We start from the raw sequence: 21,985 nt of genomic DNA on the forward strand, positions 1-21,985 counted from the left end.
GCATGCGCCGCGGGGTACCCAGGCACGCTCCACCTCCTCTCTGCTTTACTCAGCGCACACAGGGACTTCCGAAACCGAGCAGCGATCCGGCGTGTGATTGGCTAGAGGTGTGTTAACTATTCATAAGGGGGCGGGTCTGGCCAGGCAGCCTTTGTTAACCCGAGGGCGCGGTCGCGGGGACTTTCGCTACGGAGTTCGCTGAGGTGTACTCGGTTGCCAGATTAGGGTCGAGATGTCTTACATCCCGGGCCAGCCGGTCACTGCCGTGGTGGTGAGTGCGCGCGCGCGGGCTCCTCCTAGTCTTGGCTTGCTCCCACTTTGCAGAGCGGTAAACTGACATCCCGAACAGGTTGACAAAGCGTCGAATCCAGGGCTTCTGTAGACCCGCGGCCAGAGCTTCGGCCCCCGTTTCAACCGCGGTCTCCCCAGCCATTAACAGAGGAGGCTGGAGCCTCCTCAGACCCTGGACCTAGCCAGACCCCGCGCGGGGCCGCCGACGCGTTGGACTCCTTTCAGCCGGCCGGAGCCGGGAGGACGGAGGAGAAAGGGCCTTCCAGGGCCTGTGATCCCAGCTGGGTAGCCGCAGGGGGCGGGCACCGGCCCGGACATCCGTGAGTCGCAGGCTCTGGAATGAGGAAGTGCTTCCTCTATTCCAGTGGGAGCTGCCGCCCAGATGGAGATTTGAGGGGTGGAGGGGGCCGGGGTCCGCATGTCAGCGCCTTCCCCTTGGACTCACCTGGTCCAGCGGGAAGGCTCCTATAAGTGGCTTGGTCGCTCGGAACTTTCTGTGGATCTCCAGCCTTTGGGGCAAAGTCCGGGTCTCCGGCTTGGCACTTGGGGCCTGAAGAGAGACCCTTTGGGGTCAGCTCAGGCCCCCTGGTCTCCTCCCTGCCCCTGCCCCCAGCTTGTTTTGGGTGTCAGGTGCTATTAGAATAATCAAAGGGAGGAAGGAAGGCTGGGACTATAGACCTTGATGCCAGTGCCACAGCTGGATGGGACCTGGAGGCCAAGAGGTGGGGAAGTGAGTCCTAGAGAGGTCTGGTCATGGCTAGCCATATAAAGAAGCCCCCCCCCCCCCCCCTTTGAAGAACTCAGATCTGAGAGGAAAAAAACCCATCTTGTTGAGCAGGCATTGGGTCAAGTGGAAGTCTCAGCTCTGGGGGTCATGGCTCCACTATCTCAGATGTGTGGGTATTGGGAGTCAGGTGGTGTGGTGTTAAATCACTGATAAAGGTGGCATGTGAGAGTGAGCTTAGAGCAGCACTCAGGCCTGGGCTAGGAGGAAACCTTGCAGGGTTTGCTGAGAGCTGTCCTGACCTCACCCTGGCTGCACCAGCCTGACTTAGAGTCTCTGGCTGCCCCAGAGAGAAGGGGCCAGGCTTGCTCCTTAGCTGGAAAAAAGGGGGTGCAGATGAGAAGCCAGAGAGGGGGGCAGTAACTTGTCTGACTCCACCCAATGAGTCAGTGACAGGGCCTTGTCTCCCAGCCCAAGGGCCTGTGCTCTTTTTGACCTTGAAGGTGGGCCAAAGGTATACAAAGGTATGTTTTGGAGGTGGAGCAGGCCTGGAGGAGCTCACTCTTGGTCATGAGGCTCTAGGTCTAGTAGACCTCAGGGGTTATGCTCCCCGCCCTATGTCATGACTGGTGCCTTGGCCTTCCTCAAACCTGTAGGACCATGACCTCTTAATTCTAATAACATGTCTGAACATGGTGGGTGGGGTTTGGCCTCTCCATCTTGTGTTTTGGACTGGGGATTGTTGGGGGAAGCTTCCTCCCTTGCCCCTGCCATCTCCCATGTAGTTAACATCTTGATAATGTTAAGATCCTTTTGGCCTCTTGCAACTCTGGCTTCATAGGCCAGACTGCCTTCTAGGTACCTGTCTGAATGGCTCTGAGCACTCAAACTCAACATGCTTCCCCTCCAGGGTCTTCATCTGAGATGGTTGTGTTCAGTCAGGCCAGGTACCCAGATGTTCCTCTTGACTCCTCTGTGCCATGAACAGACCCCAAGTAGGTTGATGTCACTTTCCAAGTAGTTTATGTCCCCTGGGCTCTTACCATCTCTGAGAGATGTCCATTCCCCTACTATCTGGGTGGTATTCTAATATCAAACCTGATCATGACCAGTCCTCTCCCCAATTCCTGAGAGCTCCAGTGGGCCCAGAATGAAGGTCAGGTGGCCAAAGTTCTGGTTATTCCCTCCGGTCCAGATCAAGTCACCTTTTGCTTTGTTTTCTTCCTCCTGTTAAAATTCTCAACTTTTCGGGTGGGGTAATCTGATTTCCTGAGGGGAGCATGCCTGGAACCTTGCACAGTTGGGGACCACTGCCCCAGATATAGTGGGAGAACCCTAGGACTCACCTCCACCTCCTACACTGCACAAGAGCAAGGGCCTGGCCCCAGCCTCACCTCACCTCCACAACCAGTCCTGCACTGTACAGCTGGTCTCATGGACCTGTATCTACAGCACCTTCAAGCCTCTATTCCTGTTCCTTTGGCTGGGATAGTGTCTCCTCTCCCTTTCTGTGCGAGTTTGCTCTCCACTTTCCTGAGCATCTTCTGTCTTGCCCTTGACTGGGCTGGCTCATTAATCTGAGCTGTCTCAGTAAGTGGCCTGCATTTTTTTCAGGGCCTGACCCCTCCTCCCTGTGTGCTCCCTCTCCTGGGACATAGGCCCCCATCCATAGCAACCATAGAGTCCTGGCTCTTGGGCCAGGAAGGGCTGAGCATATGTACTGACTAAGGCTGATGAGACAGAAGAAGGGAGAGAGAAGTTGGGACAGAGGGTTGTGTGGGTAGGTTGATATGGCTGAGTTGAGTTTCAACCCCTCAGCCTCCCAGGCTAGTAGTGACCAGCTGGATTTCTGCAGAGGGCCCTGGGCCACATCCTCTTGGCATGGCAGAGCTGTCCCAGCAGCCTGAGGCTGATGCAGGAGACAGATTTGTTCTCCACATGCCCACCCACCCCCAACTTGTTTTTTTCTTTGCCAGCAAAGAGTTGAAATTCATAAGCTGCGTCAAGGTGAGAACTTAATCCTGGGATTCAGCATTGGAGGTGGAATTGACCAGGATCCTTCCCAAAATCCTTTCTCAGAAGACAAGACGGATAAGGTGAGGAGGACCAGGGTTCTGGGGCCTCTCCGTGCAGCCAAAAGAGGGTGGATCTCTGCTTCATGGGCCTTAGTAGAAGGAGCAGACCTCATCTCTCTCAAATAGTCCTAAGACGGTCTAGAAATGATCTGGTGGGAATAAGTAGGGGTGGAGGTGAGGAGTGGGCCTCCTTCAGACCAAGCCCCGGAGCAGCAGGGGCTGGAGCATCTGTGGCGCAGCCTGCTGTGCCCTTGGCTGTCTTGGCACAGGCTATGCCTTTGGGGGTGGTGGTGGTGCAGAAATGGGCAGATGATGGCTGTGAGTATGCTGTGTTGGGCTTTGCTCTGTGGCTAAGGGGCGAGTCCAGTGAACCCAGGGTTTGACCTGGGCTCTCCTTTTCCAGGGCATTTACGTCACACGGGTATCCGAAGGAGGCCCTGCTGAAATTGCTGGGCTGCAGATTGGAGACAAGATCATGCAGGTAACAGAGTCCCAAAGGAGGAAAACAAGGCTTAAGTCAGAGGGACTGAAGCATTTGGGAGTGGGGCTCGGGCTGCTTCTACCTCCTGGGGCACTTGAGAGACTCACCGAAGCCATTTTGGACCTCATGTTGGCCTTCCCCTCAGAGGAAGCTGGCTCACTTCTCTGTCAGCTGTTTGGCATCCCCCTTTCTGGGGCATCGGCTTGGGGCCTGCTTGGGTAGCCCAGGCTCCCCAAAGCCTATCCTACTTCTAGATCTCAGAAGATAGGAAACTGAGGTGGCTGTGTTCTCTCCCTGGGTCAGGTGAACGGCTGGGACATGACCATGGTCACACATGACCAGGCCCGGAAGCGGCTGACCAAGCGCTCGGAGGAGGTGGTGCGCCTGCTGGTGACACGGCAGTCGCTGCAGAAGGCCGTGCAGCAGTCCATGCTGTCCTAGCAGCCTGCCAAGGTCAACTCGTGCCTGCCGCCTCTTTGTACAGTGACATTACTTCCACACTGTCTGCCTCTCATCCTGGCTTCTGCTGAGTGCCGGTTTCCTGCTCTTCTAGCAGGGCAAGAGCTGGTCCCAGAGGCCTGCCTGACCTTCCTTCTCCTCTTCCACCAGGGGTCCGAGGCTCTGGGACTAGCTTTCCCTCGGACACTGAGGGCTGGAAACAGTGGCCTGGAGCTGAGTCGTAGTCTGTAGTGACCACAGGCTTGGCTCCTAGACCCTGCTGCCTGGTCTCAGCAATGTCCAGGTGAGCAGCAGGCCCTACTTCCTGAGAGTGACCACAAAGCTGAACAGTGCCAGGTGGGCTGGCCTTTCCTACACTGCCCTGGCTACGCGGCTCAGCCATGCCCTCTGTCTCAGCTCCAAAGTGCCTGTGTCCCATGCTTTTCCCTGTTGCCCAGTGGGAACTCGACAGTGCCAGAGGCATGACGAAGTTTGTCAGGATGGAAGCCAGGCAGGCTCACAGTTCATCTGTCACACTCCTACTCCTCCGAGGGGTGCTGGCCTTCCCAGGGTTTGCCTGCTTACAAGATTTAGACAGGTTCAAGGCTGACACTTTAGGGCAGTTCCATTTTCCTCTATGCCTGTGGGTTTAACTTTTGTAATTTTTTAGTCACAACTTTGATACAAAGTGTTTTTGTCTTAATATTTGGAGTTGCCAATTCTACTTTTGAATTTAGCTTACTAATTCAATCTGAGAACAATGACTCTTAACAAGTCAACAAACCTTACTTTGGTTACTGTGGAAATGGGGCAGTATGAAGCCGCCCCACGCCCACCTCGTGCCCAATAAACAATGCTGGAATTCACAGGGGGCCTTTGCTGAGGCACAGGGCTGGGGTATTTGGTGGATTATGGAGAGAGCTTTGGTTGTAAGGCTGGCCGACCTGGCCCCAGCTGCTCTGGGATGAAACGGCCCCACTCTGCCTAGGCCCAGCTGACACCGTGCTTGGTCTGGCCACGTCTGTGGGAATGCGTGTAAGCACCTTCACTAGAAGTGGGCTAGGGAGTCCCCAACTTCCCCTGTGAACGTGGTCTCAGTTCCTCCCCAGGAGGCGCCTCATGGACACCAAGGGGTGAATGGGGAAAACACCTACCCTATAAGACTTAAGAGCACTCAGTTGATCAGTGTTTCTGGGGGCTGCCATCTGACAAGACTGGGTGAGTTGGGGAGTTTCAGGGCCTCTGGCTGGCCCACCATTAGCCGCACTACCAGCTCTGGGAACTGTTGCCAGTCATGGACCCACTGCCAAATCAGATTTTCAGAATCTCCCATTTTTTGAAGTGTGACACCTGGTAACACTGGGTGGCCCAAATAAAGCAGGTGTGCACGCTTGGTCAGGCTGCTCTGATTTGGGGAAACAAGATCTTAAATTCTTTGATATTTTTTTTACCTGGATAGAAGTATAATCTGGGAAAATTAAGGACATCCTACACTTGCAGTGGTGGCATATGCCCTTAATGACCTCATCTACAACCCTGCTCACAACCCTGGCGTGAGCAGTGTGCCCTTGGTAACACAGAGATGCGGTACCTGTGTGACCTACCTGGCCCTGAGCAGGTAGGCATCTTGGCACTACCTCTGAGGGTTCATTTCATCTCAAGTGCTGGGTTGGCAGGCAGTCCCCTTGGGATCCGTGAACTTCACAACCCTGAGTTTTACACGAAGTGAGTACGGTGTCTCCCTTAGCCCCAAGGACTTGGTTCTGAAACCAACACACCTGCCTCTGGCAAATGCTCAGGTGCACAAAAGGAAACAGGTTTTAATTCAAGACATAGGTCCCTCAAACTGATCTTGTAAAAAGTTGGGGAGTGAATTGAGAAACTCAAGGCATGTACAAGGCAGGTCCTGGGACCCTCCCGCTCCTGCCACAGGAAGGACAACTGGTTGGTTTGGGAGGGAAGGGGGTTTGGGATCAGGGACGGCCCATGAGGATTGTGTGAGGTGTGGTCTCAAGTCCTTATCTGAGGTTCCTCACAGCCAAAAAATTGGTATCTCAAAGGCCTGGGGGGAGTGAGGGAAGGAAGGCCTGCCCTTCCTTCTGGGGGAGCTACTCTCACAAATTGGCAGGTCCCACAGGATGCTAAGGCATGGACGGGTGTATGTCCATCCTGCACTCCGGAAGCAGGATAAGCTGGAGGGGCTCACGTGGGGCTGCTGACTGGGAAAGTGGAGGCAGGCAGGCAACCATTCACTTCCAAAACATCCCTCCAAAAAATCCAAAAGGGGTATTAGTGTGATCCAGATCCAGAGAGTGTTGGGCACCTCAATACCAAAAAATACTGTTTCTTTACTGTGGCTGCAGTTGTGAGAGTTGGGAAGGTGAGTGTTCTGACAATGTGGCCTTCAGAGAAGGGACCCCAAGGCCTAACCCCAAAGTCCTGGGCTCTGCCACCAGCACCTCTCAGTCCACTGGCCATGACATCTGGCTGCTTAGTCTTTGGGAACACAGTGGTGGTGCCAAAGTACCCTTGGCTCTCCCAGCTGCAAAGTCAATCCTTCAAGCTGCTCCCAGAAACACTGGTTGCTTGGGGCAAGGCCTTCGGCTCCCAGCTCGGTGTTGAATCTTGCTTGGGATGGCTGTCAGAACGTATGGGTGCTGCTTGAAGCCTTAAAGAAAATACAGATGGCAGCATCAAGTTGCAGAAGGGCCAGATGACTGGCCAGTAAACCTGAGAGGGGCCGCCAGCACTCTGGCTTTTCATCTCAGAGCACAGTCAGGCGTCTGTCACAGAGGAAGGGTTCTCCTGGCCCTGGAGAGTCCTGAGCGAAGGCAGGCCGGTTCATTCATGTTTAAGGCGTTTGGCCCTGAGGAAGAGGACACTTCTCCACTGTTGGCACACTGAGCCAGCCCTGCACTCCAGACTGCGTTTCCAGCCTTCCTGGTGGGCACAGGGCCTGGGCCATTCACATTGGGGCCCTGGGTGTTAGTTCACCTGCTCATACCCTGGTCTCCTTCTGTACAAGCAGAAGTGCTGGACGAAGAAGACAATATCGAAGAAGATGGAGAAGACGCCGAGTCCAAACTTGGTAGGGTCTCCAAAGATCAGTGTCCACTGGTCTATTAACAGCCAGAGGGAACAGAATCTGGTTTAAGGTGGAAACTTGTGGTGTGTGGAGGGTAGGGGTGGGAGCCCTGACTGGACCAGGAAACCAAAAACTCCAGCTGCAAATGCCCTTAGGTAATCTAGAGCAGTGGTCCCCAACCCCCGGCTGCGGACCGGTACGGGTCCGTGGGCCATTTGGTACCGGTCCGCAGAGAAAGAATAAGTTACATTATTTCCGTTTTATTTATATTTAAATCTGAATGATGTTTTATTTTTTAAAAATGACCAGATCCCTTTGTTACATCTGTCTAAGACTCACTCTTGATGCTTGTCTCGGTCACGTAATACATTTATCCATCCCACCCTAAAGGCCGGTCCGTGAAAATATTTTCTGACATTAAACCGGTCCGTGGCCCAAAAAGGGTTGGGGTCCACTGATCTAGAGGCTGGGACTGAGTGGATTCCCAAGCTGCGTGCCTCCAGCCCACTGCTGACTGACTCACCATTGTTGTAGGACTGGAGGAACATCTGGAGGAGGCTGAAGCAGCCCCCAGTGAAGTCCAGAAGCACGTTGCCAATGCTCCAGCCCTCAGTGCTTTTGTAGACAAAGTTCATGTACGCCTGGGAAGACAGATGAAAGAGTTGGAGGGCAGTGAGGGGGCTGGGGGCTGCCTCGTGCTGCTTGTGCCGCCACTCCAAACAAGAGCTCTCTAATTCCTCCCACTCGTGTGCTCCAGCCTCTGCTCAGAGGAACCCAGTGACCTTTGGGCTCTGACAAGGCTCTGTAAGAACAGGGGTCTCATCTATATGCACTGCAAACAGAACCCCCCTCCTCCCACCCTTGTACCACTCAACTTCAGTGCAGGGAAGGCTGGGAAGCTGCTGCTCCATCTCCCTCACTCCTCCCTGTTCTGGGGCAAAGCTCTACTGTGGTTTTCCAGCCACTCGGATTTTTCTCATCTCCAATGACGATTCTCCCCAAACAGCCTGGACTTCGTGTTGTGCTTGTGAACTCGGGCTGGGAACCCGATGGCCTGGTTTGGAATGCCAGGGCCACCACTGGTGCTTTGTTACCTTGGGGGAATTTCCCGAGTTCTCCTAGCCTTGGTTTCTCCATCTGTAAAGTAGACTTACCTTCCACCTCAGACCTAGCTGGGCTCCAGGCTCTCTGCCTCAGGCTTCCCTGGTCTAGTGGGTGGATCCACTCAGAACTCCCCTCTTCCTGCTGCCAGCATTCTCTGGGTTTATCTGTCTAGTCCACTGTAGAGGTCTTTTCCTAGTCAGCCATCAGCCAGGTCCCTTTCTGTCCTCTCTCACCTCTCCATACTTGCTGCCACCACTCTAGTCTTGGATAATTTCAAACATCTGCACTGGGACTCCTCCCTCCAAGGTTTCCCGCATTTGGGGACTGAGGCCCCACTTCCCTCAAGACCTTGCACGTATAGTCTTCCTCCCAAGCCCCTGGTCCCTGGCCCACCTTCCTTTAGCTCAACACTGCTCACCAGCAAGGTCTCCTCACGGCCTCCTATGCTTTTCAGCCTGTACGTTCGTGTAGGCTGCTCTAGCCTGGAATAGTCCTCCTCTTGTGTCCCCAGAATTAAGTCTTGTTTATCCTTAAGGGCCTGGCTCTGTTCCCAGGCCCTCCAAGAGACTGGCCCTGACTCTGGCCAAGACATTCTCCTTCCTGAGCCCATGGAGCACAAGGTTCCCTGTCCTGGAGCTGAAAAGGGGGCTTCTCCATTGTGTCCCCAGATCTGAACAGGACTGTTGGAGTACTTGAGGGAGGTTGCTGAGAGCCCACAAGGAAGACCCTGGATGGGACCTCCAAGAAAAACCTCTCTGGACAGGAGGTGGAGGTCATAGTGGTGGCGCTCTCCTCCCACCTAGTCTTTCCCCAGTAAATGCAGCTGCTCGTCAGGGATGTCAGTCGTGGTGATGGGGGGCAGAACCGAAGTCATTAGGAAAGCTGGGATGAGGAGACAGGAGTAACCTGCACAGTGACCCCTGACTCTCAGAGCTGAGTGCGAGCTTGGAGAAGTCCCCATTAAATTCTTTGTGTGACTTCTGGCCCCAGGGAAGAGCGGGCAGCATGACAGCCAGTTTTCACCCTGGCCCGCTGCCGGGTCACACCTCCACTGGAGCCTTCCATCTGTCTCCTCGCCCCAACCAGGAGTAGGACCCAAGGTCTATCTCACCTGCCTCACCCTAATGACCACATGAAAAGGAAGGCAGACCCTGGAGGTACCTGTGGAAAATACTTGACCAGGGTCACCGCGAGCTTGATGTAGGAGAAGCAGAAGAGAAACTGCAGCCATGTGGTTACCCCAACGGCGGCCATAACCATGATGACGAGTGCGAAGAGCCCCGAGAGCACCAGGAAGCCGATGGTAGGCCAGGACACACGCTGGTCACCTCGCTGAGGATGGGGGAGGGGAGGGGAAGTGTGGTGTGGGTGAGGGCACAGAGACCCCAACACCAGCAGTGCCCTTGTCGCTACTGGGGTCTCACGTTTGGTCCCTGGACTTTCCAGAGCCCATTTGCTTTTTGATTCCACAATGCAGAACTGGATGTCTCTTAGAGCCCACCAAGGGTGAAGGGTGTTGGGGACGGAACCCAAGACCTCCAGCCCAGGCTTGTCCCATGGTCCAGAGGAATCTAGAGTTTGTCCCCTACCCCTACCTTCCCCCAAAGAAGGCCTCCTTCATCCAAGCTTCACAGCAAAGAGTAAGAACACCTAAAAGCTTCATGAAGGTGGAGCCCAAGCATTCCCTGGCTGCTTTGCCTGTGTGAAGGGAGCTCCCTGAGGAAGTGGTGCAGCCACGGGGAAGTGAAAGAAAACGTGTGCGTCAGCAACCCCTGAAACAGGCCTAGCCACGCCCCTTCCAGCCGAAGCACCCGACAACCCTCCGGCAACACAGCTGAGTCCAGACCCCTCAGGACCTCTTGGGACCCTCATGAGCCTACTCCTCCAACTGGCACCTGGAACCTGCTACCGCCCTCTGCTCATGGTTACTCCCATTGCCCCTTGGGCTTCCTAGTTCCATCCCGTACGGGTGCGCCACCCTGGCCCTAGTCCCCATGGACCATGACTAAACACGTTCCTGATGCCCTCCTCCTCCTCCTCACTGCCTGGGCCAGGCCTCCCCCATCCCGTAGGGGTGCACCACCCTGGCCCTAGTCCCCATGGACCATGACTAAACACGCTCCTGATGCCCTCCTCCTCCTCCTCACTGCCTGGGCCAGGCCTCCCCCATCCCGTAGGGGTGCACCACCCTGGCCCTAGTCCCCATGGACCATGACTAAACACGCTCCTGATGCCCTCCTCCTCCTCACTGCCTGGGCCAGGCCTCCCCCATCCCGTAGGGGTGCGCCACCCTGGCCCTAGTCCCCATGGACCATGACTAAACACGTTCCTGATGCCCTCCTCCTCCTCACTGCCTGGGCCAGGCCTCCCCCATCCCGTAGGGGTGCGCCACCCTGGCCCTAGTCCCCATGGACCATGACTAAACACGTTCCTGATGCCCTCCTCCTCCTCCTCACTGCCTGGGCCAGGCCTCCCCCATCCCGTAGGGGTGCACCACCCTGGCCCTAGTCCCCATGGACCATGACTAAACACGTTCCTGATGCCCTCCTCCTCCTCACTGCCTGGGCCAGGCCTCCCAAGAGCTGCCTATGCTCTCTCCTCCCCCCCCCCCCCAGCCTGCTGGGTCATGACTGCCTCTGTGTCCTTCACCCCAGACCTGAGGGGGATGGGGGAGAACTTGGGTTCATAGGGTGGTGGTCCCTGTGCCTAGCACAGGGCCTAGCCTGTTATCTTGGCTCCAATAAGCAGCTGCTGAGTGAACAAACACAAGCCCTTCCTGAGGGTTTCTGTGTCTTCTGTAGTAAAACAGCAGGTGTGGGTGGCAGGGGGTGGTGGTGGGTGCTGGCCTGGCAGCCACAGGCGGCAGGTGCCAATTTCATCTCTCACCTCATAGAGGAAGCACTGCACCAGGACCACCAGGGTGAGGGCAACGGCGTGCAGGCTGAAGAAGACATCATTACTCTCCACAGGGTTCACTCCATTTGGGTATTTGAGGAAAAACTGCTCCTGTTAAGGGTGGGGAGAAGCTGAGGAATGAGGGGCAGCCAGGCCATTGAACAGCTTGGGCCAGGCTGTGGTGGGCGGGCAGAGCCATACCTGGATGTATGGGACCCAGAAGAGGCCGATATTGAACACGCTGTAGGCCATGAAGCCCATCAGGTTCAGGGTAATGAAGTCAAAGCTCAGACCAACAACACTGTGGGGCGGGAGATGGAGACACAAGACAGGGCAGGAGGTGAGACTCGGCCAGTGAAGGCGGCGGAGGCGGACAGTACACAGGAAGGAAGGCCTGGCTCCCCCAAGCAGAGCACTGTCCTCAGGTCCCCCTTCATGCCACAATCAGTGCCACCCAATCCTACCCTCTTGGGAACCAGTTTCCTCCTGCCTGAAGTCCTGGCCCCTGAGGGAAGTTTGGAGGCCTCCCGCAGAAAGGAGCACTTCCCTCCCTGGCTCCCAGCCCAGCAGCACCCCCAAGAGGCCCACGTGGCTAGGGTGACTGCAGGAAAGCTTGTGTCCTTGCTGCATGAAGACCCAATCCCAGGCCCACCTTGTCCTTCCTTCCTTCATTTCTTCCATTGCTGTGTAATTGACATACACTATTTTATTTGTTTTAGGAGTACAGTACATCATAGTGATTTGGTATTTATATACGTTATGAAACAATCCCCATGATAAGTCTCGTTACCATCTGTTACTATACAAACTTATTATAATATTATTGACTATATTCACTGTGTAATACATCACACTTTCATGACTTATTATTGTATATAGCCTAGTAGTATATCTGATTCAGGGAATATGATGCCTCTTTTTTCACAAGACTGCTTTGGATATTTGGGGTCTTTGTGGTCCTATACTAATTTAAGAATTCTTTGTTCTAGTTCTGAAGAATGCCATTGGTAATTTGGTGAGGATTGCACTGAATCTGCAGATTGCTTTGGGTAAGAATGGACATTTAAACAATATTAATTCTTATCCATGAGCATGGTATATATTTCCATTATTTGTATCTTCATCAATTTCTTTCATCAATGTCTTACAGTTTTCAGAATATAGATCTTTCACCTCCTTTCAATTATTCCTAGGTATTTTAATATTTTGATACAATTGTAAATGGGATTGTTTTCTTAATTTCTCTTTCTGAAACATTGTTATTAGTTTACAAAAACACTATGTAAATGGATTTCCTTCAGGTATAGTCTAGGTATCTTTAAACCACTGTTTTTTTGTTTGTTTTGTTTTTTTGCTGTGCCGAGGGAGGGCGAGTCCCCTCACAGGCCCCTCAGTAATATCCCTCCCTGCTGCAGGTCTCTGAGTTGGGGGAGGGATTTCCTTTGTTGTCATGTCTCCATCTCTCCCACCCTTCTCCATGTGGTGCCTCTGTCCTTTGTTGTGCAGAAGCTGTTCAATAGGATTTTTCTTGAGCAGGAACTGCTCTATATGTAGGTGTACGTTTGGTATATCTGTAGTAGAAGGTGAGTTCAGAGTCTTCCAACACCCATATCTTGGCCTTGCCTCCCACTTTGTTTTTAAAATCAAGGTGGGAAGCCTGACCGGGTGGTAGCGCAGTGGATAGAGCGTCGGACTGGGATGCGGAGCTTGAGCGCTGGCTCATCTGGTTCGAGCAAAAGCTCACCAGCTTGGACCCAAGGTCGCTGGCTCGAACAAGAGGTTACTTGGTCTGCTGTAGCTCCACCATTAAGGCACATATGAGAAAGCAATCAATGAACAACTAAGGTGTTGCAAGGAAAAACTGATGATTGATGCTTCTCATCTCTCTCTGTTCCAGTCTGTCTGTCCCTTTCTATCCCCCTCTCTCTCTGTCTCTGTTAAAAAAAAAAAAAAAATCAAGGTGGGAAGGCTTAATCTCCCAGGATCCAGTTCCAGCTCTGTAGTATGACTTGGCACTAATTCCCCCAGGGCTGGACAGAACTATACAAGAGCATATTTGGGCAGACTTCGCCCCCACCCCGCCCATTCTCCACTTTATTGAGATGCCACATTTTGTTGATTTCACAAGGAGTAGCTGAATTGGGCAAGAGACTAACTGCCCAGCAGTAAAAATGCTACTGCAGGCTCTTAAGAGTTTTCACAGCAACAACTTTCTAGAAAGGTCAGGAAGAGAGAGCAGCAGAGGGGACAGGCCAAGCTCATGCTACCTACAGCCTTGCTGGAATGCCCCAGTCTTACCAGCACTAAATGAACCTGCACATAAGCTCAGCAGATTACCTTTTCCGCCTCCAGTTCATGATCACCTGAGGGTAGAAGGAGATGGACCAGGCTGCAAAGTAGATCCAGCCAATCACCTGGTTTATGATGCTAATGACATTGCTGTGGATCACCAAGAAGCGTATCCTTGGACTAGAAAGAATTGGGGATCAGAATGAGCTGAGGCTGAGATCCTGAATGAAACTCCCACATGCTCAGCACTGCCTCCCTTCTCATCCTTTAAGTTACAGCTTACCCGGTTTGGCTGGAATGATTTCTGTGCAGAAAAACAGTAATCTGTCCCACATTTTGTGATGTCACTTGAAAAGAGGACTCTGTCACTCTGGGAGGCACCACAACCTATTAGGAAAATTGAATTTGATGCAAGGCCAGGTATTTATCGGGTTCTTGCTGAAGGTCCAGCTCCGATTTATGCACTAGGAAACGTAGAGAGAGATCATAGGATCCTTGCCTTCCAGGAACTTATTAACAAAAGTGAGAAACATTGGAGCAACCCAGCCAGCTGGAACCTCCCCTACGCCTGTGTTAGACTTTCTGAGCAGAACACGGTTTTGCTCTCAGGCCCACCCCTGACTTATCTCTGTGGAAGGTGGGATAACTTTCCTCTTCTCACTAGCTATGAGATCTGTGGATCAAGCTAGACTTCAGAGAGCTGAGTGCTAGAATGTCCTGTTAGAACCAATGGCTTTTCTTAGCTTGTAGCAGGCCTTCTACGCTGGGGCAGAAGTTGTGCCTAGTGGTGTGTGATTTTCATCATAGGATGAGATGAGACTCTCTTCTCACACAAGGTCCTTTCAGGTAAACACCGTTCATCTGATCATGCTTCAATACAGTTTGCTTGCTAGAAGCCTTAAAGCCAATTTGTGGCCCACTTCTATAAGTACTCAGGGCCTCATGATATGCCTTATAGTTATCAATTTCATCCTTGCATTCATCTTGTCTGTTTTTTTTTTTTTTTTTTTTTTTGTGACAGAGACAGGGAGAGAGACATAGGGACAGACAGGCAGGAAGGGAGAGAGATGAGAAGCATCAATTCTTTGTTGCGGCTCCTTAGTCTCCTTAGTTGTTCATTGATTGCTTTCTCATATGTGCCTTGACCAGGGGGCTACAGCAGACTGAGTGACCCCTTGCTCGAGCCAGGGACCTTGGGCTCAAGCTGGTGAGCCTTGCTCAAACCAGATGAGCCTGCGCTCAAGCTGGCGACCTCGGGGTCTCGAATGTGGGCCCTCTACCTCCCAGTCCTCCGCTCTACCCACTGCGCTACCGCCTGGTGAGGCTGCCTCAGATTTCTTACCATCACTTTCCTAACTCCATATACATGGCATAAAATGCCCATCCTCAGACACCAACAAAGCCAAAATCAGAGATTTCTAGAATGATTGGACAGGGGCAGTCCCTGGTATAAAAACAAGGAAGCCTATTTTCAGAAGTACTTAATTAAAGTATGTTTTGTTATCCAGAAGTTCTCTACCCATCAATTAAGGTTCATTACTTACTTCATCGGGGAGCTCAAGGATAGTAATATTTTTTGAACGAAATGTGATTTCAAAAGTGATCACCAAGGTTGCATTTAATGGAGGCCTGTGGAGGATAAGAGGCTGATTACTACTGAGAAGTTGGACAATGTAAGATCTCAAACAACCTTCTGGATTTCACCCGAGGACTGTCATTTCTCAAGCAGCTAGGGTGAGGAAGTGCTGAGTGTTCAACCTGAGGGGTAGAGAGGTGGGCTCCCTGATCCTTAGGAGTTTTCTATCTTTATCAGGAGATAAGATGTCCCATTGGGGCTGAGTGAGAACATGAGAAGGTGTGGAATTGGCTGTAAATGCCAAACAGGTGTCCAGCGGCCGATAGGACCATGACATCTACTCTGGTGGGAAAGGCCTCTGAGAAGACTCAGGTCTGAGCAGGGAGTAGTGTATCCCCAGAAATCCATCTGAGTGGGAGCAGTCCATGGGGGTCTCAGTCTGGACATAGAGACCTTGAGTTAATTTGGAAGGCAGTGGAAAGCCACTCAAGGACTCTGGAGAGGGGGGAGTTGTGGAGAGGGGAAGACATGTCAGATTTACAAGGTGTCAACGGGCAGAGGTGGCAGGGGCTAGAAGTAGAATGCAGGTCTGTTGGGGAGTCTTGGTACCAAAGCTTTGGTTTAAGGACAGACTTCCCAGGAGAGGTAAGGAAAAGGGACAAGGAGAGAGAAAAAAGGACAGGACTCCAGACCTTTATCTTCAGGAATCCTCGTGACTGGGAGGCAACGGTAGGGCAAAGCAGTGAAGGATACAAAAGAGGGAGGCTCCGGCATGGTCTGGACTAGGTGGGCATCTTCATGCCTGAACCAGCAGAGTCAGCAAGAAAGACTCTCAGACAAGGCTAAGTGTGAGAGTCACACTAACAGGATCCACCAGATGGAGTCACTTCTGCTTTTGGAAGTGACCTAAGACGTGCTCAGCTCCTGACCCCTGACCATCAGTGCTCTCCTCAAATATTTAGGATCTTGGAAAGGACCACTTCAAAGGCTGGCATCAACTGCTGGTCACTTGAGGACTCTTCTCAGCTGGGGAAAAGGCTCATGACTCTGGGGAGAAGCCCCTTCCTGTTCTTCCCACCAGAAACAAAGATTCAGCAGAATCTTTGGGAAAGAGAGACTTTGGGACCTTGGTCTGAAACCCAGGGCTAGTGTCTCTTTTTCTCTGGCTTCTCTTGAAGTGAAGATGCAAGAGCATCGCACCTGGAATATGAACGGACTAAGCCCACTGTGGGGTAAATAAGCTGGGCTGAGGAGAGCATGCGCCTGGGAACTTACTGAAGGCTGATGCTGACATTGGCTGAACTTCCGTTTTCCAGCTTCACAGTGGGAGGAACAGCAAAGTCGGCCGTCGACTCTGGAAGGACCCAAATCATGGCATTTGTCAACAGGTCAGAGAACTCAGACACACAAGGAGAGACTGGGACAATGGCTCCTGCCATCTGAACTCACAAACTATGACTCATGATAACCCCTATCCTCTAGGTGAAGACACAGAGGTTCTGATAGCCTGAGTGATGGGATAGAAAAGGAAGCCCTCATTATGCTCTTTCACCTCCTGCTGCCAGAGACAGAGGGAGGCGCAGGCTTGAGCAGGAGATGCTGTGGCTTCCTCCTCCCCAACACGACAGGCTCTGATAGGATGCGACCGAGTTATCCACAGATAGTTTTAGAATCACAGAGCCCCAAACTGTCACAAGGAATTCAAGCCATGATCTGGGATTGGAAAACATGGACTTGAACCACCTCTTCAGATGGCAATCACAGGAGTCTCCTCTGTTTGTGGAGCTTAAATGGCCCTGTAGAGCTGGTCCAGCCCCTTCTTGTACTGAGACACATGGGCCTCAGCGAATCTGTTTATCAAGAAACCCTTTGAGCCTGACCTGTGGTGGCGCAGTGGATAAAGCGTCGACCTGGAAATGCTGAGGTCGCCGGTTCGAAACCCTGGGCTTGCCTGGTCAAGGCACATATGGGAGTTGATGCTTCTAGCTCCCCCCCCCCCCCTTCTCTCTCTCTGTCTCTCCTCTCTCTCGGTCTCTCTCTCTCCTCTAAAATGAATAAAAAAAAAAAAATTAAAGAAACCCTTTGAGCCCCATACGAACCCGAACCCGGCTCCCCCATGCACTGCCTCCCTTCCTAAGGCTGACTCTGCGGGGGGCTGGGGGAAACTGATGAACAAGACACACTGTTCATTCGCAAGAATTTCTCCTTGGCATTGGGCATTAACTGAGGATAAGGTAGCTAACTAGGCCTCTGGGGTGAGAAGAAGAAGCAGGTTTAGGAGGCCAAGTACCCCAGAGCAACTTGGCCACAGAACATGAGTGAGTCAGCCTCTCTGACCTCTTCCTGTGTTCTTAGGGCAGCCCCCACCCCTACCCTCAGGTATGCTCAAAGTTCCAGGCACCTGTCCTCCTCACCTCCCCGACCTCGAGGCCTTCAGGATTATGCACAGCATGAAGAATGACCACAGATCTAAACTGGAACTGGACGGGGGCCCACTAGGAGAAAATGAACACTCAGCCTGATGAAGATGGTCCTCGTGGGGGTAGCGGCTGCAGGAAGGGCCCAGGTCTCCCTTTCTGCAGACCCATGAAAGCCAGAAGATGAAGAACTGAGATTCTAGGTGCTCAGTTTGGAAGGGTACTTATTTCTCCACTATCTGATCCCCCTTCTTAATACTCCTATCTGGCAGTTTCTCTTCTTCTGCCTGGACACCCTGAGGGAGTGTAACCCCATCTCCTCCAAGGGGACGGGCCAGTCTGGAACTTGCACTTTCGGGCCTGGCTTTGCTACCTGGGACCTCTCAGACCCTATCTGTCCCCTGCATCTGCAAGTCTCCAAGCTTCTCCCACCAGGGTCTCTCTGAGTGTCATGTCGCCACCTTGGCCCTTGTAGAGGCCAAGCTGCTCAGAGCAGAGTAGGATGGTCCCTCCCTTACTTATAGCCTCAGGGCTTGAAGGCAGCTTTGACACTCTCCGCCTCTTCTTTTTCATACTTACTCTCTCATAAATAATGTGTGGCTTTGTTCTGGGCTTGCACAGTTGGGGTAGGTCCCTGCTGTTACTTTCTATCTAGAGCTAAGGACCACACCAGGTAAGCAATACTATGATAAGATGGTCCCCAGGGCAGGGATGCTGAAAGTGAAGCCAGGCATTCGCTAACAGTCCCCAGGGCTCTGCTAGGATTGTGGTCAGGGTTAGTGGGAGATCCCCATGGCCTTTGCTCTTCCACCATCCTTACATTTTAAAAGAGGAGGCTGTGAAGAGAAACTGACAACAAAACAGACAGCCAACTAAATGGGAGATGATATTTTCAAACAACAGCTCAGATAAGGGCCTAATATCCAACATATATAAAGAACTCATAAAATTCAACAACAAGCAAACAAACAATCCAATAAAAAAATGGGAAGAGGACATGAACAGACACTTCTCCCAGGAAGAAATACAAATGGCCAACAGATATATGAAAAGATGCTCATCTTCACTAGCTATTAGAGAAATGCAAATCAAAACTACAATGAGATACCACCTCACAACTGTCAGATTAGCTATTATCAACAAGACAGGTAATAACAAGTGTTGGAGAGGCTGTGGAGAAAAAGGAACCCTCATTCACTGTTGGTGGGAATGTAAAGTAGTACAACCATTATGGAAGAAAGTATGGTGGTTCCTCAAAAAATTAAAATTTGATCTATCATATGACCCAGCAATCCCTCTACTGGGTATATACCCCCCAAACTCAAAAACACTGGTATGTAAAGACACATGCAGCCCCATGTTCATTGCAGCATTGTTCACAGTGGCCAAGACATGGAAACAACCAAAAAGCCCTTCAATAGATGATTGGATAAAGATGTGGTACATATATACTATGGAATACTACTCAGCCATAAGAAATGATGACATCGGATCATTTACAACAACATGGATGTACCTTGATAACATTATACTGAGTGAAATAAGTACAGTAAATCAGAAAAAACTAAGATCTATATGATTCCATACATAGGTGGGACATAAAAGTGAGACTCAGGGACATGGACAAGAGTGTGGTGGTTATGGGGGTGAGGGAGGAGGAAGGAGAGGGAGGGGGTAGGGGGAGGGGAGGGGCAGCAAGAAAACCAGATAGAAGGTGATGGAAGACAATTTGACTTTGGGTGATGGGTATGCAACATAATCAAATGTCAAAATAACCTGGAGATGTTTTCTCTGAACCTATGTACCCTGATTGATCTATGTCACTCCATTAAAATTAATAATAATAAAATAAAAAATAAAAGAGGAGGCTGTGAACTCTCAAAGAACACAAGTCTTTCTTTCTTTCTTTTTCTTTCTTTTCTTTTTTCTTTTTGACAGAGACAGAGTCAGATAGGGACAGACAGACAGGAAGGGAGAGAGAAGAATCAATTCTTTGTTGAGGCATCTTAGTTGTTTGTTGATTGCTTGTTCATTGCTTGCTCTCTCTCATACATGCCTTGACCTGGGGGCTAAAGCAGAGCAAGTGACCCCTTACTCAAGCCAGCGACCTTGGGCTGCAAGCCAGCAACCTTTGGGCTCAAGCCAGTGAGCCTGTGCTCAAGCCAGTGACCTCGGGGTTTCGAACCTGGGTCCTTTGCGCCCCAGTCTGACACTCTATCCACTGCGCCACCACCTGGTCAGGCCATAGTCCTTTCTTTACAGATACTATCCTGGATTGTTGGAGCTTCACAGTTTGATTTTGGTGATACAAACAAGGTAATAGAGACCCCAGGGCAGAAGGCCAACGTTATTTATTGGAACCATCTGGCTCCTTGTAAAACTCCTGGACACCACCTAGTGGCTGCTTGACCAAGGGCCAGGCAAGCACACAAAGTCTAGCAGGGGTCCCCAAACTTTTTACACAGGGGGCCAGTTCACTGTCCCTCAGACCGTTGGAGGGCCACCACATACAGTGCTCCTCTCACTGACCACCAATGAAAGAGGTGCCCCTTCCAGAAGTGTGGTAGGGGGCCGGATAAATGGCCTCAGGGGGCCGCATGTGGCCCGCGGGCCGTAGTTTGGGGATGCCTGGTAGAGAGTCCTAAATCCTTGGCCACAAACAAGTCAGGCTGCTTACTTTATAACACTATTTCCCTCTGTACAAAGTTGATGACCCATTTCTAAACTTACCACATTTCTCTATGAGCTTCAGGGAGAAAAGGATAAAAATAATTAGCCAACTCCTTATCATGTTCCTCAATTTCAAAGAACTAGGAAGAAAAACAGCAAGAGAAGTTCAGGTTAAAGTTGGATCAGCTCAACAGCAAGTGGACAATACGCTCCCTGGAACCAGGGCATGAACAGTTCATAAAGGACTTTCACTTCACACCTGTGACCTCATGGGCTCTGCATCACAAGCTTGGAGAACAGGTCTCCAGGAAGGACTTTTCTTTCTCTGCTATGTGGGGGAATGGGCTCAGAGAGACTAAGTAAGTTTATAAGATCTCACTCTGAGGAAGTGGGCAAATGCTGAATTTTTCCATCTTCAACTGCTTCTTGCAACCGAGTTAACAGAAAGAATGCAGTTTTGTTGGCTGAGAGTTTTTTTTCCCCAAAGTTATTAGAACTGTGGTCAGATATTTAATTTTGTGAACCTATAAACCTTAAGGAAATTAATTTAATTCCCTCTCTCTCGCTTAGGATAAGAGTCTTAGGGTTGGCCCTAGCAGGTTGGCTCAGTGGTAGACCATCCACCAAGCATGTGGATGTCCCAGGTTCAATTCCTGGTCAAGGCACACAGAAACGCCCATCTGCTTCTCCACTCATCACCCTCTTGCTTCTCTCTCTCCTCTCTCTCTCTCTCTCTCTCTCTCTCTCTCTCTCTTCCCTTCTGGCAGCCATGGCTCGGTTGGAGCGAGTTGGCCCAAGCTAAGGATAGCTCCATGGCCTCCACCTCAGGCGCTGGGAAGAGTTCCGTTGCTGAGCAATAGAATAGTGTCCAGAAGGGCAGAGCATCGTCCCCTAGTGGATCCCGGTGGGGGCCAATGAGAAGATCTGTTTCTGCCTTCTCTCTTTTCACTGAATAATAATAATAATAATAATAATAATAATAAAAGTCTTAAGGTTGACATTTTCGTCAACACTGTTGAAAAAGGCAAGCCAAGTCCTCCTTTCTTTCTTCATCCTGAAAGCTCTGGGAGTCAGCAGGGGTGTGGACCTGCCCACTGCCCCGGAGCCCAGCCCAGAGCTCAGCACGCCAAGGGAGTTTCCAGAACGGTCCTAAGTCCCCCCTCTCCAGAGCAATCTGTAAACTCTGCGACTCAGATTCAGGAGGCAACGAAGCAGAAAGCGAGGACTGGACTCGGACTGCACTGGGGTAGTCATCCACACCGCCTCGGCAGCCCGGTGAACCCTACCTCCGCTCCCGCCACCGGGGACTCGAAGCTGAAGAATATCGTTTCCAAGGCTGGGACTGCTGGCAGGGGGATGGCAGGGCTGAGGAAAGCTGGATTTGCGGCAGGCTGCCAACAGGCCTGCTGCACCAGTCTGTGGGCCTCAGGGGGGTCCACCTGGGGAACAGGGCGGAGGCTGTCGGGGCCGCACCAGCTCTCACCGGAGATCCTCAAGGGTCTGGGGACTGACCACAATCCGTAGGAGCTGGTAGGTGCTGTACCGGTTCCCCTGGAGAGCTAGACTTTGTGTGAGAGCGGGCCTGAAGTCAGCTGATCCGAGCCACCTGATTTGCAGAGTGACTATCTCTGCGCGATGCGCTCTGGGAGCTGTAGTTTTGACGAGTCTTAGCGGGTCCATTGGCTAGGGTAGGGACGGAGTGGAGGCGCGCAGACACCTTGGCAGGGATGGAGGCTTGGTGTGAGGGAGTATTAAATCATTTTTAGGGACTCAGAGGCTCTCGAAGTGCCGAGCGCGGGTCAGCAAACCCTACACTACTTTCGCGAGCTGGGTGGGGCTGTCTAGGTGAGGCACGCTCCGCCACTGCTGGGAACCTCAGTCCGATGGGGCGGTACCCTCTGGATCCCGCCTTCCGCCGCTCTCCGCCTATAGCCTGGCCT

The 21,985-nt window shown here is 51.9% G+C and overlaps 2 protein-coding genes across 5 annotated transcripts; one reads left to right on the forward strand and one right to left on the reverse strand.

Moving 5' to 3' along the window:
• Nucleotides 1-112: 112 nt before the first annotated feature.
• Nucleotides 113-5,402, forward strand: TAX1BP3 (Tax1 binding protein 3). Of its 2 annotated transcripts, XM_066263005.1 has the most exons (5): nucleotides 282-611; nucleotides 1,926-2,010; nucleotides 2,992-3,111; nucleotides 3,494-3,571; nucleotides 3,875-5,402. In XM_066263005.1, the coding sequence occupies exons 2-5, from the start codon at nucleotides 1,996-1,998 to the stop codon at nucleotides 4,010-4,012; spliced, it is 351 nt and encodes a 116-aa protein (XP_066119102.1). In that variant the 5' UTR covers nucleotides 282-611; nucleotides 1,926-1,995; the 3' UTR covers nucleotides 4,013-5,402. The 2 variants fall into 2 exon arrangements, with proteins under 2 accessions (XP_066119101.1, XP_066119102.1); XM_066263004.1 differs by lacking the exons at nucleotides 282-611; nucleotides 1,926-2,010 and adding an exon at nucleotides 113-271.
• A 402-nt stretch (nucleotides 5,403-5,804) lies between these two features.
• On the reverse strand, nucleotides 5,805-21,954 carry CTNS (cystinosin, lysosomal cystine transporter). 3 transcript variants are annotated; one of them, XM_066262995.1, is made up of 12 exons: nucleotides 21,529-21,954; nucleotides 20,106-20,185; nucleotides 16,234-16,312; nucleotides 14,927-15,011; nucleotides 13,666-13,769; nucleotides 13,431-13,562; nucleotides 11,295-11,394; nucleotides 11,085-11,204; nucleotides 9,360-9,530; nucleotides 7,618-7,735; nucleotides 7,014-7,128; nucleotides 5,805-6,677 (listed from the first exon to the last, which is right to left on the reverse strand). In XM_066262995.1, exons 1-12 carry the CDS (start codon nucleotides 21,723-21,725, stop codon nucleotides 6,560-6,562), a joined length of 1,419 nt encoding a protein of 472 aa, XP_066119092.1. In that variant the 5' UTR covers nucleotides 21,726-21,954; the 3' UTR covers nucleotides 5,805-6,559. The 3 variants fall into 3 exon arrangements, with proteins under 3 accessions (XP_066119092.1, XP_066119090.1, XP_066119091.1); XM_066262993.1 differs by lacking the exon at nucleotides 5,805-6,677 and having other exon boundaries at nucleotides 6,772-7,128; nucleotides 21,529-21,946; XM_066262994.1 differs by lacking the exon at nucleotides 5,805-6,677 and having other exon boundaries at nucleotides 6,772-7,128; nucleotides 21,332-21,648.
• Between the last annotated feature and the right edge of the window lie 31 nt (nucleotides 21,955-21,985).

Source organism: Saccopteryx bilineata, chromosome 2, assembly GCF_036850765.1.
Source record: "Saccopteryx bilineata isolate mSacBil1 chromosome 2, mSacBil1_pri_phased_curated, whole genome shotgun sequence".
Lineage (NCBI taxonomy): Eukaryota > Metazoa > Chordata > Mammalia > Chiroptera > Emballonuridae > Saccopteryx > Saccopteryx bilineata.